Below are 13,346 nucleotides of genomic sequence, written 5' to 3'. Positions count from 1 at the left end.
TATAAAGCCACACAGTCATTAAACAGAGACAGTCCATTGTGTAACTTGTAGCCGGATTCCCAATTTCGAATGTTCTGCCACTGTATGGGCTCGGCGCAATACTAAATCACCTTTGATTTTGTCATTTTTGCAGTTCTAGTATAGATATGCTCTGGTCTTCTGTTGTCTGTTTTTCTAATGGTCCGTTGTTGAATTGTTTCTTGGTGTTAGGACTATTTCCTTGATATTTTTAAATCGTTGATATGCAAACAAAGGAATTTTCTCAAAAATACCACTGAGGTCTGATCCATGTGGCAACATGTTCCACTTTCTCATGAGTACTCTCCTGAAGTGCTGGCTTTGTGAGGAAAATCGCTTACCTTTTGAAGGTGGGACTGTAATTGTGCCTTTATACATGGGAAATTACTACAGGAATCAGTGTTACTGAACCCATTTCCCTGCATAATTATCCATTATTTGGTAACTGTACATTATTCGGACATTTCTTACCAACCAATTTCCCCAGATGTAACTGGTGAAATCTGGCGGTGAAAGAGTAGCAATTCGGTATTTCCAAACCACTTGCAATTCCGGATTCATCCAGAAACATTGTTTCTAGACACATGGGGATTACACTAATCTCAGAATAATTACCTACGTGGAAGCCAATTTAAGTGATATTACTAAGAGTCGTAAGTATTACGGTTATCCATAGTGGCATTTCTAGTATTTGTACTGATAAATATAACATGAAAAACTAAGCGATATTGGAATTAGAGCAGTTTAACTACAGATGTCACTTGATGCCAACTGATGCACTAGGGAATGCTTTCTCTATGGGAAAACACACACACAGGAAAAAAATAATCAATATGCGACAGGTCTATCCTTGCCAATTACTTTGGAGTCCCTTTGCCCATGAATTCAAACTGCAAAGGTATTCTTGTGCACAACAGGTACATTTTCAAATAAGTGTAAAAAGCGTGTTCATAGGAACCAATATGTACAGTCATATAGGGTATTAGGCAAGTTTGTAAATGCTTTCAATCTGAATGTTCGCATATTACAAAATATTTGCAATACTTTGCAAAGTACTTCCAACCTTAAAGCTGGTTTATGTGGCAATATGTTCGAAATTAATCATATTTTAACAGGTATTTTAAAATAATATTCAGCACTTGCAACATAAACTAGATTTCTCTGTTGGTGGATTAACGAGGACTTCAAGATATACATCAGCATTTCTTTCATCTGTGGTAAAATGTGGTTTATGTGAATATTAGATTCGGACTTGCAAAAACACACTTCCACAAACACCTACATTCATGCAACGGAAAGGAAAAGCGAGTATAATTTATAGATTAGTGCAAGTTGGTAGCATGTGGCTTATCAAGACTGACCTGCAGAGTAAAAACATGCATTGTAAACAACTTTCTATGCTATGGCAGTCTACGTGCAACAGGTAAATATTTGGTGCAGGTTTAAGGTGAATAAAACAAACCTTTTCCCAGTGGACAATCTCCCAAGCACCGTTCCTCAGTACTAGAAGGAAATAAAAAACACTTAATTAAAATTGTTTGTAGACATTGCCATAACACATAGGAATCTAAAAGCAAAATAAAGTTTAGTAGTGCACACCTAAATCTAAAAGAAATGCATGTTACAGCAGAAAAGTTAATTATATTCAATGTCCGTTTTCCTCCACAGCTCTTGCAAGACAGTCCATCTATTTTGCCTGTATTCCAAAGTTACCAATCTCGCCAGCGCACCTAATCAAAACACGCAGTGGTTGACAAGGGATCCCTCCTACCACAATCAATGACGTCAGCACGCCAAATGGCACGTTTATGTCATTATCCTACCAGACAGCAGCCGGTAAGTGCTGTTCTATACCTCCGGAAGAATTCTTCCTACCCCTCTGTGGGGGCCTAGAATCAAGTGGGAGGAATCACTGGGAAAGGTTGAGCCACATAAGTCACTAGACTACTGTTACCAATCGAAACATCTGTCATCATAATTGTAATAAGGCTGGATGTAGAAAATATTGTCTATCAGGCTGTAATATCAAAATGCAGGTGACTCAATTTTTGCATCCCATGCTCCTAGCCTCGGATAGTGGTATGAAATTAGAAAAACACTTCAGCGTCTCAGGCTATGATGTGGGGCCTGATAAATATACTACCATGTAAGGATTTGCTCACACTTAAGCTCTCTCCTTTTGATTCCAGAAAATGGGGTTATGTAGTTGAGGCACACCCATTACATCCCCAGAGATCCTCTCAGTCCTTAAAGAACTGCCTCATGGGAAGCTCCCAGGTACGGTTGGCACAGTTTGCCCTCCAATTGGCACTCTAATTACTGATCCTATACCAAGCCATCTTTTCTAAGGGCTCACTTCCCTTGACTCTCAATACCACACTTATCTCTACATTAATTAAGCCCCACAAAGACCCCACAGATTTAGCGTTGTAACGCCTAATTTCTATTTTAAATATGAACTATCAAATCTTAACTAAATTACATGCCTGCCGCCTACTACCGAAACTAACAGACTTCATTACATGAAGACCAGGCTGGATTTATACTAGGTTGCAACACTTCTCTGAATCTTCGGAGACTATGACACTTTAACAACAAATTGTCAACTCTTTTACCCAGCGCTGTCTGCATTCCATTGGATTTGGAGAAAGCATTTGATTCCATGCACTGGGACTATATGCATAAAGTGCTGGGATTATTCTGGATAGGACCTTACTGGCAGAAATGGAAAGATATTCTATGCTCTACCCCTTCTGCTTGGGTGAATCCCAGGAAGTGCATATCGGCACCATCGCTCACTGGTACAGGGACCCGATATGACACTGTTATAATGCACCATGCCCATGAAGCCTTTAGCGGCACAGATTCGTCCGCTCTGAGCGATCTGCGGGATACCAGTGGCACCATGCACATAGTGTCCCTATATGCTGACGATCTCCTCTTTTATGTCCGTGACAATGACATTAACATGTCTGACATCACAAAGCTTTTCTCTGAGTTTGCCTCCAGGTCAGATCATAGGGTGAATTTGGTGCTTTCTTGCTTATGTTAATTTGGGGGTTGGTACAACGTAGGGTGTCACTTGCTACACTGAAACTCCGAGTAGATGCAGTATGGCTGGCTCTTCCAGATTTCGAGCGCTACTATCTAGTCACACAATTTCAGTAGACAACCAGCTGTCTCGCTGGTCATTCCCTTTATGAAACTAGGCTTTTGCCAACTGCCTATAGAGATGCTACTTTTAAATATCTCATGTTTCCTTCTGTTTGCTTGCCTCCCTGGGCCACAAACCTCTTCAAATTGGCAAAGGCATGTTTGACTAGGACCAATAAATTAACGGACACATTGAAACCTTCTGCCCCTGCTTTTCCCCAGTTGGGATTACACTTGCCCATAGGGTGCTTGAAGATGGGGCATATACGACCCTGGCATGCAGCGGGAATCTCTACCATGGGTGTTCTCTTCCATAATGGTGAGATAATCCATTTTCCCTGCATTAATAAAGAATTGCAATCTTCCACCCGGGCAATCACTTACTTATGAGCGTATTTTCTGTACTCCTTTTAAACATTATTTAGCACCCGACTTCACATACCCCTAACTCACAAGATGTGCCAGATATTATACACAGCAGGAATGTAAGGGAAACAGATTTGATGGCTTTACCGAATATTTCAGCACCAAGCCGACAGATCCCTCCGAACACTTCAAACCGCATGGGAGACGGACCTAGCCAGACTCTTTCACTATGCTCACTCCCAGATACGGACCATCTCCATCAGCTATGGGCCTGCCCCTTGTTGCAGACCGACTGGTCTCAAATATTACAAGTGCTCAGTAGTGCAACCGGCCTCCCCATGCCCGATTCCCTTGGTGGGGTGCTCCTGGGATTATTCCCGCATCCTAAGATGGAACGGCCAGCGCTGAAGTTCCTGGACTCTTAGCAAAGCATGCCATTACTATTCATTGGCGACTACCTACGGCCCCCACTGTGCCAGCATGGGCTAGGGTGGTGGCCTCTTGGCGCCAGGCCTAAAGTACATTCCTTCAAAGTGTATGACTCAGATGGCAGTAGGGGGACGGAATGTTGAGTATGTTAAGTTTTTGTTTTAGAATTTGTTAGGGGTACAACTTTCAGAGAATACCCCTGTACATCTCGGCAATGATATTTAGCAAGTTGTATAATATTCAGGAAATGTGAATTGTGAGACAAGTTGATATAACTGCGATATGTGGTTACTCCTGTAACATGTATATTACCTTGTACCTCAATAAAAAAAAATTAAAAATTGTGGCTGAGGCACTACCTACATCATTAGGCTTGCTTTTTCATGAATATATCCTAATTAAGGCAACCAGAAAGGGCTAACAAAAATCCCTCCTCCCATCACCTAAGCCAAATTTGATGGAGAGAAAAGAACCTCCCTCAAACAGCAGGGCCAGGGGCTCCTACCAATATACAAACTCCAATCATGGCCCTAATGAAGCTGATCCCCTGGATATCCTCTCAGTATTTAAGAGAGAACTCAAAGTAGAGCCAAAGGATGTAAACTGAGCAGGGTAGGCTAGAAACATCAGTATCAAGATCAGAAACCTAGAGACCGCTCAGTGCCATTCCACTACTTTTCAGGATAAAGGGGGCAGTTCTGACAGCAACAAAAAGCAAAGAACAAATTTCGTTTCAAAGACATCTCAACTTCTCTACAGCGCAACAAATGATTTAGATTCTTACCACAAACTTTAGGGAATCAGGTTTATGAAGACATTTCCCTTTGGAATTACATATTTTGTAATTTATTTTACAGAGTTTTATATAGCGCGAACTTGACCCGAAGGTTTTGGGTATCAGAGCGCTTTACATAACACCAGTCGCGTTGCATGAGGACACATTTTATTTTTTTTAGGCACGGGGAGATTAAGTGATTTGTCCAGAACCACATGATGTTCAGCGTCGTTGCCGAGACTCTAACTCAGTTCCCCAGATTCAAGGTCGACCGCCCTAGCTGTTAGGCCAACTCCTCTCCATAAGAATCCAATAACAATGAGCATCTCTTCGCAGAGTAGGAAAAAGTCACTGCGCTTCTAAAAAGAACCTTACAGGATATAGAAGATAATGAGAGTAAAGAAGCGGAGGACTTCAACGCAGCATTGACAACTATGAGCTTTGCAGACACCTGGATAAAAGACTGGAGCTCAGAGCAGGAGCGAAACAAGACGAAAACGAACTCAGACATTTTAAAATGCTGTTGCTTAAAGCTTAATGTGAGTGATCCTTATAAATGTGCTTTACATGTATCAGGTAGCTAAGGAACATTCTTAAGTTTGCAATGTTATTCATTTAGTAGGACATATTTTCATAGAGTAGAGTCTCTGTTCACAAGACCACATATACATCTGTGAGGGGCCCAAGATGCGCTGCTATTTAAAATCTTTCATATAAATCGATTCGTATATGGGACGGGATCATGGGCCTTTTGGCTCATTTCATGCATCGTCTCCTAGGTTGGAGGTTAAACTCTTAGGGCCAAAAGCATCAAAGTAGGTAATTGCGATTCCATAATTGCGATCATTACGGAATCGCAATTATGGAATCGCAATTGCCCATGCATGTACATTTCACAAAAATATTAGCGATTCCTACATATTCCTTAAATGCGAATTGCAAATTGCGATTCGCAATTAAGGAATAGCTTCCCATTCATTCCTATGGCGCTACAGGCCCATGAGAATGAATGGGAAGTGCATGCGCAATTTGTGAGTACCAAATAGGTACTCTCAAATTGCGCATGCAATTTCAAGGGTGCAAGGGGGCCAAAAGGCCACCCTGATGCACCCCTGAAATTGGCATGTGATCACATGTTGTGCACACACATGCCCCAAGGCATGTGTATGAGTAACATAGCACTTTGAAAAATGCTCTTTTATGCATTTTTCAAAGTGTTCGCAAATGACCATCAACTTGAAATTTATGGTAATTTGCGATTCCAAATTGCAAAATCGCAATTTTGAAGTGCATCATGCATTGCATTTAGAGAATCGCAATTTGCGATTCCATAAATGCATTCGCAGTTTAGGTAATGGCAAAATTCACGATTCCCTAAATTGCAAAATTGCATTTGGGTTGATGCATCTCAAATGCAAAAATACAGGTCGCAAAGGGGCAGATTCTGTGAATCTGCCCTTTTGCGACCGGTATTTTCAATGATGCATGTGCCCGAAAGTTCCACTGATCTGTCAGTTATTCATTGATTTTCTCACCAACGGGATAACAAGAGCATTAGCTGGAGAATTGGAGGGGAATTTAGGCTAGGAGGGTAGGTAGATGAATACTGCACTCAATTATGTGTATTCCTCTGATCACTGCAAACAGAGTAGAAGCTCTTTACCTCTGCTTTCCTCCTTCAGTAATTTATCACCTTAAATGTCCACAGGGAACCACTGTTTTACTATATGGTTATGAACCCAGGTTCCCAGAGTTATATGGTTGCTCTTTAATGTTTTGCAGTTCTTATCCACATCAGCTATTATCTATGTTCACCAAATATAACGACCTTTAAATTGCCTGTGAGAAGAGGACAGAGATCTGTGCTTGATAATCAACTGGAGATTATTTGTTTGCACGAGACTCAGTTAACAAAAATCGGCATAAAATGAAAATAAATAAATTAAATAAAACACACATTATTCACCTGTGTAGTCCTCCTCTTCAAACACCAAACATAATTGGGTAACCATCATTCATTAAAAACATCCAAATAATAGCTAGGAAGAGAGATAAGGAAGTTTGATTTCCAACAATCTAGGGGCCCCGTGGAAAGGTCACAAATTAAAGGGACGACAGAGTACTCCCTAAGCACCTGAATGACAGCATTTGATGGATTTTAAGCTTCAGCTCCCATACTTTGCAGTCAGAGCAATTATAATGGCTGGAGGCTTTAACAGCTTGTGGTGGGCATCATGGTTGATTTACCAGCGGGGGCAATGCCTTCTTTAAAAAACTCAAGTACATCATAAATTCGATTGGGCAGAGAGAGATATGGAGTGAGCAAGGAATATACTTACTTCTCACATCTCAACAGAACAAAGAGTAGCATTAACATATAATATATACATATAATCGCAGATCAAGCCCCATCCTCAATACAAGCCAACATTAGTCTAAGACAAAGAGAGGGGCGTGCTGGAAGCTTCACCCTTCCTCATAGGAGACTAGCAGGCACATGCATCAAGGTCATATTTTGCGAGTCCTTAATTGCGATTTTTAAGGAATCGCAATTAAGGACTTGCAAAAGCCTATGCATGTAAGAATCGCTATAAGAATAGCGATTCCTACACATTCCTTATTTGCGAGTCGCAAATTGCGATTCGCAAATAAGGAATGGCTTCCGAATGGGAAATTGCATGCGCAATTTACGAATACCAAGCGGTACTTGCAAATTGCTCATACAATTTCAAGTGTGCAAGGGTGTCAAAAGGACACCCTGTTGCACCCCTGAAATTGATCTGTGCACAAATGTTACGCACACACATGTCCCAAGGACATGTGTGTGTGTAACCTACAACTTTGAAAAATGCACTTTTGTGCATTTTTCAAAGTTTTTGCAAATTACCATGAAGTTCAACTGCATGGTAATTTGCGCACCCTAGTAGGGAAATCGCTACTTTAAAGTGGTTCTTGCATTGCACTTAAGGAATCGCAAAATACGATTCCTTAAATGCAATTGCAATTTGTGAACTCGCAATTAATTGCGAATTCTCAAATTGCGAGGGCCTTGACCCTTGATGCATCGCAAAAGCTAATTTTGCGATCGCAATTGTTCGATTTTTGCGAATCGCGCCGTTTGCGATCGCAAAAAGCTTTGGTGCATGTGCCAGCAGATTCTTAAAAAGAAGCAGAAACACATATTGTGGAATACTTTAAAATGAATGAAGGCAAAGGGGTGCACTTATCAAGAGTCTGAGATGCACCTAAGGCAGTCATGTATGGCCCGTTTATTGGCATAAGGGCTAATCAAAAAGGCAGAGAAAACAAGAAACACCAAAACTAGAAGATGAACTAAACAAAATGACCCGGTTATACAAACGCATGATCTCACGGACTCGCCTAAGGAAACTTACACTTTGGGGACACCTCCAAACCAACTCTTATGACTCTAGTAATAGAACATGATCGCACCTTCCATATACAGATCGTGAACAGAACAGAAAAGTCCTATGTGCAAGAAATTATCTCCAATAATGGGGGAAAACGGACTAAGGAGGATGGAAGTTTGAAAATTCGGAAAGGTTAATGCTTTTATTTAAACTGTTGACACTTTATGGCACATATCGAAATGACTATATTGAAAGAACGTACATGACTTAAGTCCCTGAAATGTGGGTTGAACAGTTGGAGACGGGCATTGAAGAAGATTAATTTAAGCAGGCCTTTCAAAAACTCAAAGTGGGCAAGCTAGCATTACAAGCAACTTCTATAAGGTCTTTATCCCCTGGCTAATCCTTTAAATGACACACCTACGTAATCACCTCGCACAAGTAGAAAAGGTCATACTTCCATGGGAGAAGACGATATTACAATGATTAAGACACAGAAAATACCCCAAGCCATATTTGTACAATAGACTAAGAGTACTGCTCAAAATTGGCAGGTAACTGTACATCAAAAGTAGTCATTAGACTAGGCCAAGTCCACCCTGACAAATTTGGTTTTGTTATGAAGACGTAAATGCACTACAATGTGAGGAAAATAGCCCGCCTGGTCGGAAAAGGGAAAAAAAAGTCCAGGCAATACTAGTTTTACTCAATGGTAAGAAAGTTGTCCACCTAGTGGACAGTTTTTTTGTTTTTCTTTTCTCTAGTTCAGCAAATTACAGGTCCGAGTCTAAAAGTTCCATATGTGGTAGTGGCCAACTATAAGACCCCAAAAGCATTCAATTGTAACATAGCAAACCAGATGAACAAGGTTACTATTGGCCAGATGTACGTATCCTAGGGTTTGCCATTACCAAATAGAAAATTTTAGCAATTCGGTAATTGCAAACAGTGGTGTACAAATGTGTGTTTAACACACTCAGTGATTCCCAGTGGGTCGCAACTAGACCTACCTCATTAATATTTGAGGTAGGCCTCGGTTCCCAGTGGGAATTGCAAAAAAACACAGGGATGGTGGCCTGCTGGGGTCAGCAAACAACCATGTCTGTGATTGCTTTTAAATAAAGCAATTTTTTTTTTTTTAAATTGCCGCCCGTTTTCCTTAACGGACAATGGGTTGCATTTCAAAATGTAAAATTAAGAGTTTTCTTTTCACTTTTTAAGAGTAGGCAGTATACATAGGATTACTACCTCCTCTTCAAATAGGTTTACCTAAACATTTAAAAAGGTGTGAATGGGTTACCACCAACTCTGAGTGGGCCGAAAATTTTGAATACTGTATTTCGGTCGCAAAACATTCATACATACCACTGCCAGTCGCTATTGGGAAGGGACACTCTAAACATGCCCCTTCCTAATACCGAATTGCAAGGCCAATTTGTCATTCAGTGATAAATTACCAAATCGCAAATTGGGAATTTGTAGATTAAAAAAAGGCTTTTTTGCAGTAACGTATCGGGCCATTACCGACCTCAAAAAAGCTTCGTACATCTGGCCTTTACTTCAGTAATGCCTTTTCTGGTAGAGACTATCTAACCGCAGATTCTTCACCTTCTGAATTTTAGCAGGCAACAGACTGGATCCGTAATCGTCTGTAGCAATCCCTGGTGTTTGGCTCCATATCGGATTTCTCCCGCCCTGGATGTAACATCATGTCCTCTTTATATACACCAAGCCCGTGCGCTGACGTTGGTTTCATTCCGATCCCGGTCTGCGCTGATAGATGCAGAGCTATTGAAATCCGAGTGTGGCAGGTTGCAGACTTCCAGATTGGAATCTTATTAATGGACTGTATGACACCATTCTACAGAACAAGGAGAAGGATAGGTTGGCGAGGAATCTGCAGTTAGATAGTGTCTCTACCACAAAAGGCATTACCAAAGGTAAGTGACATGTTCTTTTGATAAAGCCTTCTACCCTCAGATTCCTCCCCTTGTGGATGGATACCAAAGCAGTACCTCGCCAGGTGGTTGCTATGCGGAATACCCCGGGCCAGGAAATCCTGCAGGACCAATCGAGCGAAGTGTCTGACCCGCCGGACCTGGATGTCCAGATATTAGTAATTTGTGAATGTGTGGAGGGAAACCCATTTACTGCTTGGCATATTTCCAGAACTGGCACACTGCGCACCAGCGCCATAGTAGCAGCCAAAGAACTCACAAATACACACCACCCTGCTTACCACGTTTGCCCCATGTCGGTTGTGTTGTCGATGAGTACCTGCACCTGTTTCCTTTGATGGTCAGGAGGAACGCGGTCTGTACAAAGCGACTCGTTTGCAACTCCATCAGGTTGATAAGGAGGTAAGCCTCCCCTGGAGACCAGAGTTAGCTCTCCCAAATGACTTACCCAACACAGCAACAATCCGTCCGTGTTGGACTTAGCCCTTTCTGCAAGGTCATCCCTAAACTTTTTGCCTTCACTCCTCCTATTTTTGCTGAATTCATTTTTGTTGGCCTTATGACTCAGCGCACTTTCCCACTGCTAGCCAGTGCTAAGGTGTTTGTGCTCTCAACATGCTTGGCTTATACCCAATTGGCATATTTCATTTACTTGTCAGTAGCTACTAAAGTGGTACTACCCATGTCCAGGGCCTGTAAATTAAATGCAACTAGCAGGCCTCTAGCACTGGTTGTGCCACCCACTTAAGAAGCCTGGTAAACATGTCTCAGTCCTGCCATTGGAGAGACTGTGTGTGTAGTTTTTAACTGCCATTTCGACCTGACAAAAAAAACCTTTTGCCAGGCCCAAACTTTCCCTTTTTATATATGCAAGTCACCCCTAGGGTAGGTTCTGGACAGCCCAGAGGGCAGGGTAAAATATATTTAAAAAGCAGGACATGTACTTTTAAGTTTTACATGTCCTGGTAGTGCAAAACACTCAGGCCCTGGACCCTTGATGTGACTCACAGGCTCCTAAAATCAAGCTTTTGGGCTCGTTACGATAATAAACAGGCTAGTTTGCATCAGAACCGTGCCACTCACACCAAAATTCAACACAAGCCATCGCCAGCCAGTCTCTTCGCAAAGCAAAAATTGATCGTCCGCGGAGGACTGCCACAGCTAAGCTTTCAGCCCGCCCATCTATAACACCTGGGCTGCTCTTTGCAGCACGTCGCCCACCGCCCACAATGCTCTCCTTGCCTCCTGCGACACTCTCTAATGCGGAGTGGACTTTTGGCACAAAACTTAAGATAAAACTTCAGCGGGAATAACGTGAGACTGTCCCCGACCCGTGCTCCATTGCAGTCAGCCAGAACTGTGGACTCTGACCTAGTCCAGCGCGAGAAGATAGTCGCGGTTGGTGCTCTGTGCTTTTAGGAGTTTATTTTTTTTAAATTCAAAGCTCCGGTTCTAATGATTGGATTTTGTCATGTTGGTCTTGTTTTATTTAATAAATTAAGCCCTATTTTCTAACCTGGTGTGGGATCTTTTGTTTGGTGTTTTTTTGTTTTTTATTGTTTGAAGTATAGCACAAATACCTCACACATTGCCTCTAAGTTAAGCCTGACTGCTCTGTGCCAAGTTACCAGAGGGCTGAGCATAGGTTAATTTGGCGTTTGCCTCTGCCTTACCATGACAAGGATTGTGGTTGCTGCTTGACCACAGATCACACCCCAGTCAACCAGCAACCCAATTTTCAACAATACGTCCCAATCATTAGCTCTCATGGGGGTAGGGATCTGCTGCTGGTCCAACTGCAGTTGTGTAGCCACCACTGCAGGTCTTTTGCAGTCTCCTTCAACACCCGGATGGAGTCTGCAAGGTTGCCTTGGAGTAGATCCTACTGGGATCTTCATGGTGTGATCCGCTAGCAGGATGCGAATGACAAGAGGCCAGAGAAGCCTCAGAGCCAGTCTCACTGAGACCCAAGTCAGAGGTTGAAACATCTGGATCATAGCCCAAATGTCCTGGACTCATTGAGGTGAAGGGATAGCTTGGAAAAGCACTGTATCCAGGATGGCTCCAATGAAGGGGGGTATGTTGTGAACATGTCAGCGTGAATTTGGTACGCTGATGGAGAAACCCAGCAATGTCAATAGTCCAGTCCTCATCGGGAGGTGGCTTGTGACTGGTGCGAACCCCCTTAAATAGGCAGTTATCAATGTATGGGAAGACTGGTATTCCCAACCTCAGCAGATGGACTGCGAGCACCAATATCACCTCTGTGAATACTCAAGGTGCACACAGAGAACTGAAAGTGCTAATGGCCTACCTTAAACTGCAAGTAACACCAGTGAGACTGCAGGATAGCAATGTGCAAGTATGCGTCCTACAAGTCCAAGGCTACCATTCAGTCTCCTGGATCTACGGCAGACAAGTCTGAGCCATAAAATAACAGGAGTAGCAGACAGCTCCGATCTCTGATGCCTAAATCCTCTTTACTGCTCCCTTATCGAAGAGATCCTGAACTTCTCCACGGAGTATGAACAATTTGTCCGCCAGGAGGTGTTGTAGTATGGGTGGTATATCTGGGTAATAGGAAAGGATGGGCAAGAAGTATCCGTGTTCCACAATCTGGTGCACCCATAGGTCTGAAGTGGTGTTTTGCCATCCAGGAAGGTGAAAGGTGACAACCTCCTTCCAGGTAATTGTGTAAAGCAAAAGGCAATTTAAAGTGGTTTTATAGTGGCAGCAGATGGAGAAATTGGGAAAGGAGGTAGTGCAATGCCATTTGGGGCCTGAAGGTTGTCTGCCAGCTCCCTGGCCCAACCTTGAAAGGGCTGGGAAGCCTGTTACTGCTGAGGCCCGTATTGACGTTGCCTCAGGAGGTATCCCCTACCGAACCCTTGAAACGGGTGCTGTTATTAGAGGAACTGCTGAACAGACTGTAATAGGCCCACCGGGCTAGCAGTGGCATTGCTCTCTAATTTTCTCCAGAGCCACGTCAGCCTTAACTTTGAAATGTTTTGAGCTATCAAAGGGCATGTCCATGAGCGACTGCTGCAAGTCTGATGAAAAGCCTGTGGAACGAATTCAGGCATGGCTGCTAAGCACCACACTGGTTCCAACTGCGATATCCAGAGAGTCTGTTGTGTCCAGGCCGGAACAGATGGAGTATTTTGCAGATTCTTGAGAGTCAAGGATCAGACATGGCAGGGGTTTGCTGACTTTCTCAAGAACAGTTGGCAAGATTTCCACCACTCTGTCCCACAAGGTGCCTCAGAAGTTATGAGG

General features: G+C 42.7%; 1 protein-coding gene across 4 annotated transcripts in view; it reads right to left on the bottom strand.

Moving 5' to 3' along the window:
• ATP8A1 (ATPase phospholipid transporting 8A1) overlaps positions 1-13,346 on the bottom strand; it is a 1,017,459-nt gene that overhangs the window by 723,154 nt on the left and 280,959 nt on the right. For all 4 annotated transcript variants that reach the window (XM_085642166.1, XM_085642168.1, XM_085642167.1 and 1 more), the window contains exon 6: positions 1,481-1,521. In XM_085642166.1, the coding sequence (XP_085498292.1) occupies positions 1,481-1,521 (41 nt within the window). The remainder of the gene's footprint in view (positions 1-1,480; positions 1,522-13,346) is intronic.

This window comes from Triturus cristatus, chromosome 2_2 (assembly GCF_964204655.1).
Source record: "Triturus cristatus chromosome 2_2, aTriCri1.1, whole genome shotgun sequence".
NCBI lineage: Eukaryota > Metazoa > Chordata > Amphibia > Caudata > Salamandridae > Triturus > Triturus cristatus.
Note: the sequence above shows the minus strand (reverse complement) of the source record. Positions and strands in the feature narration are given on the sequence as shown.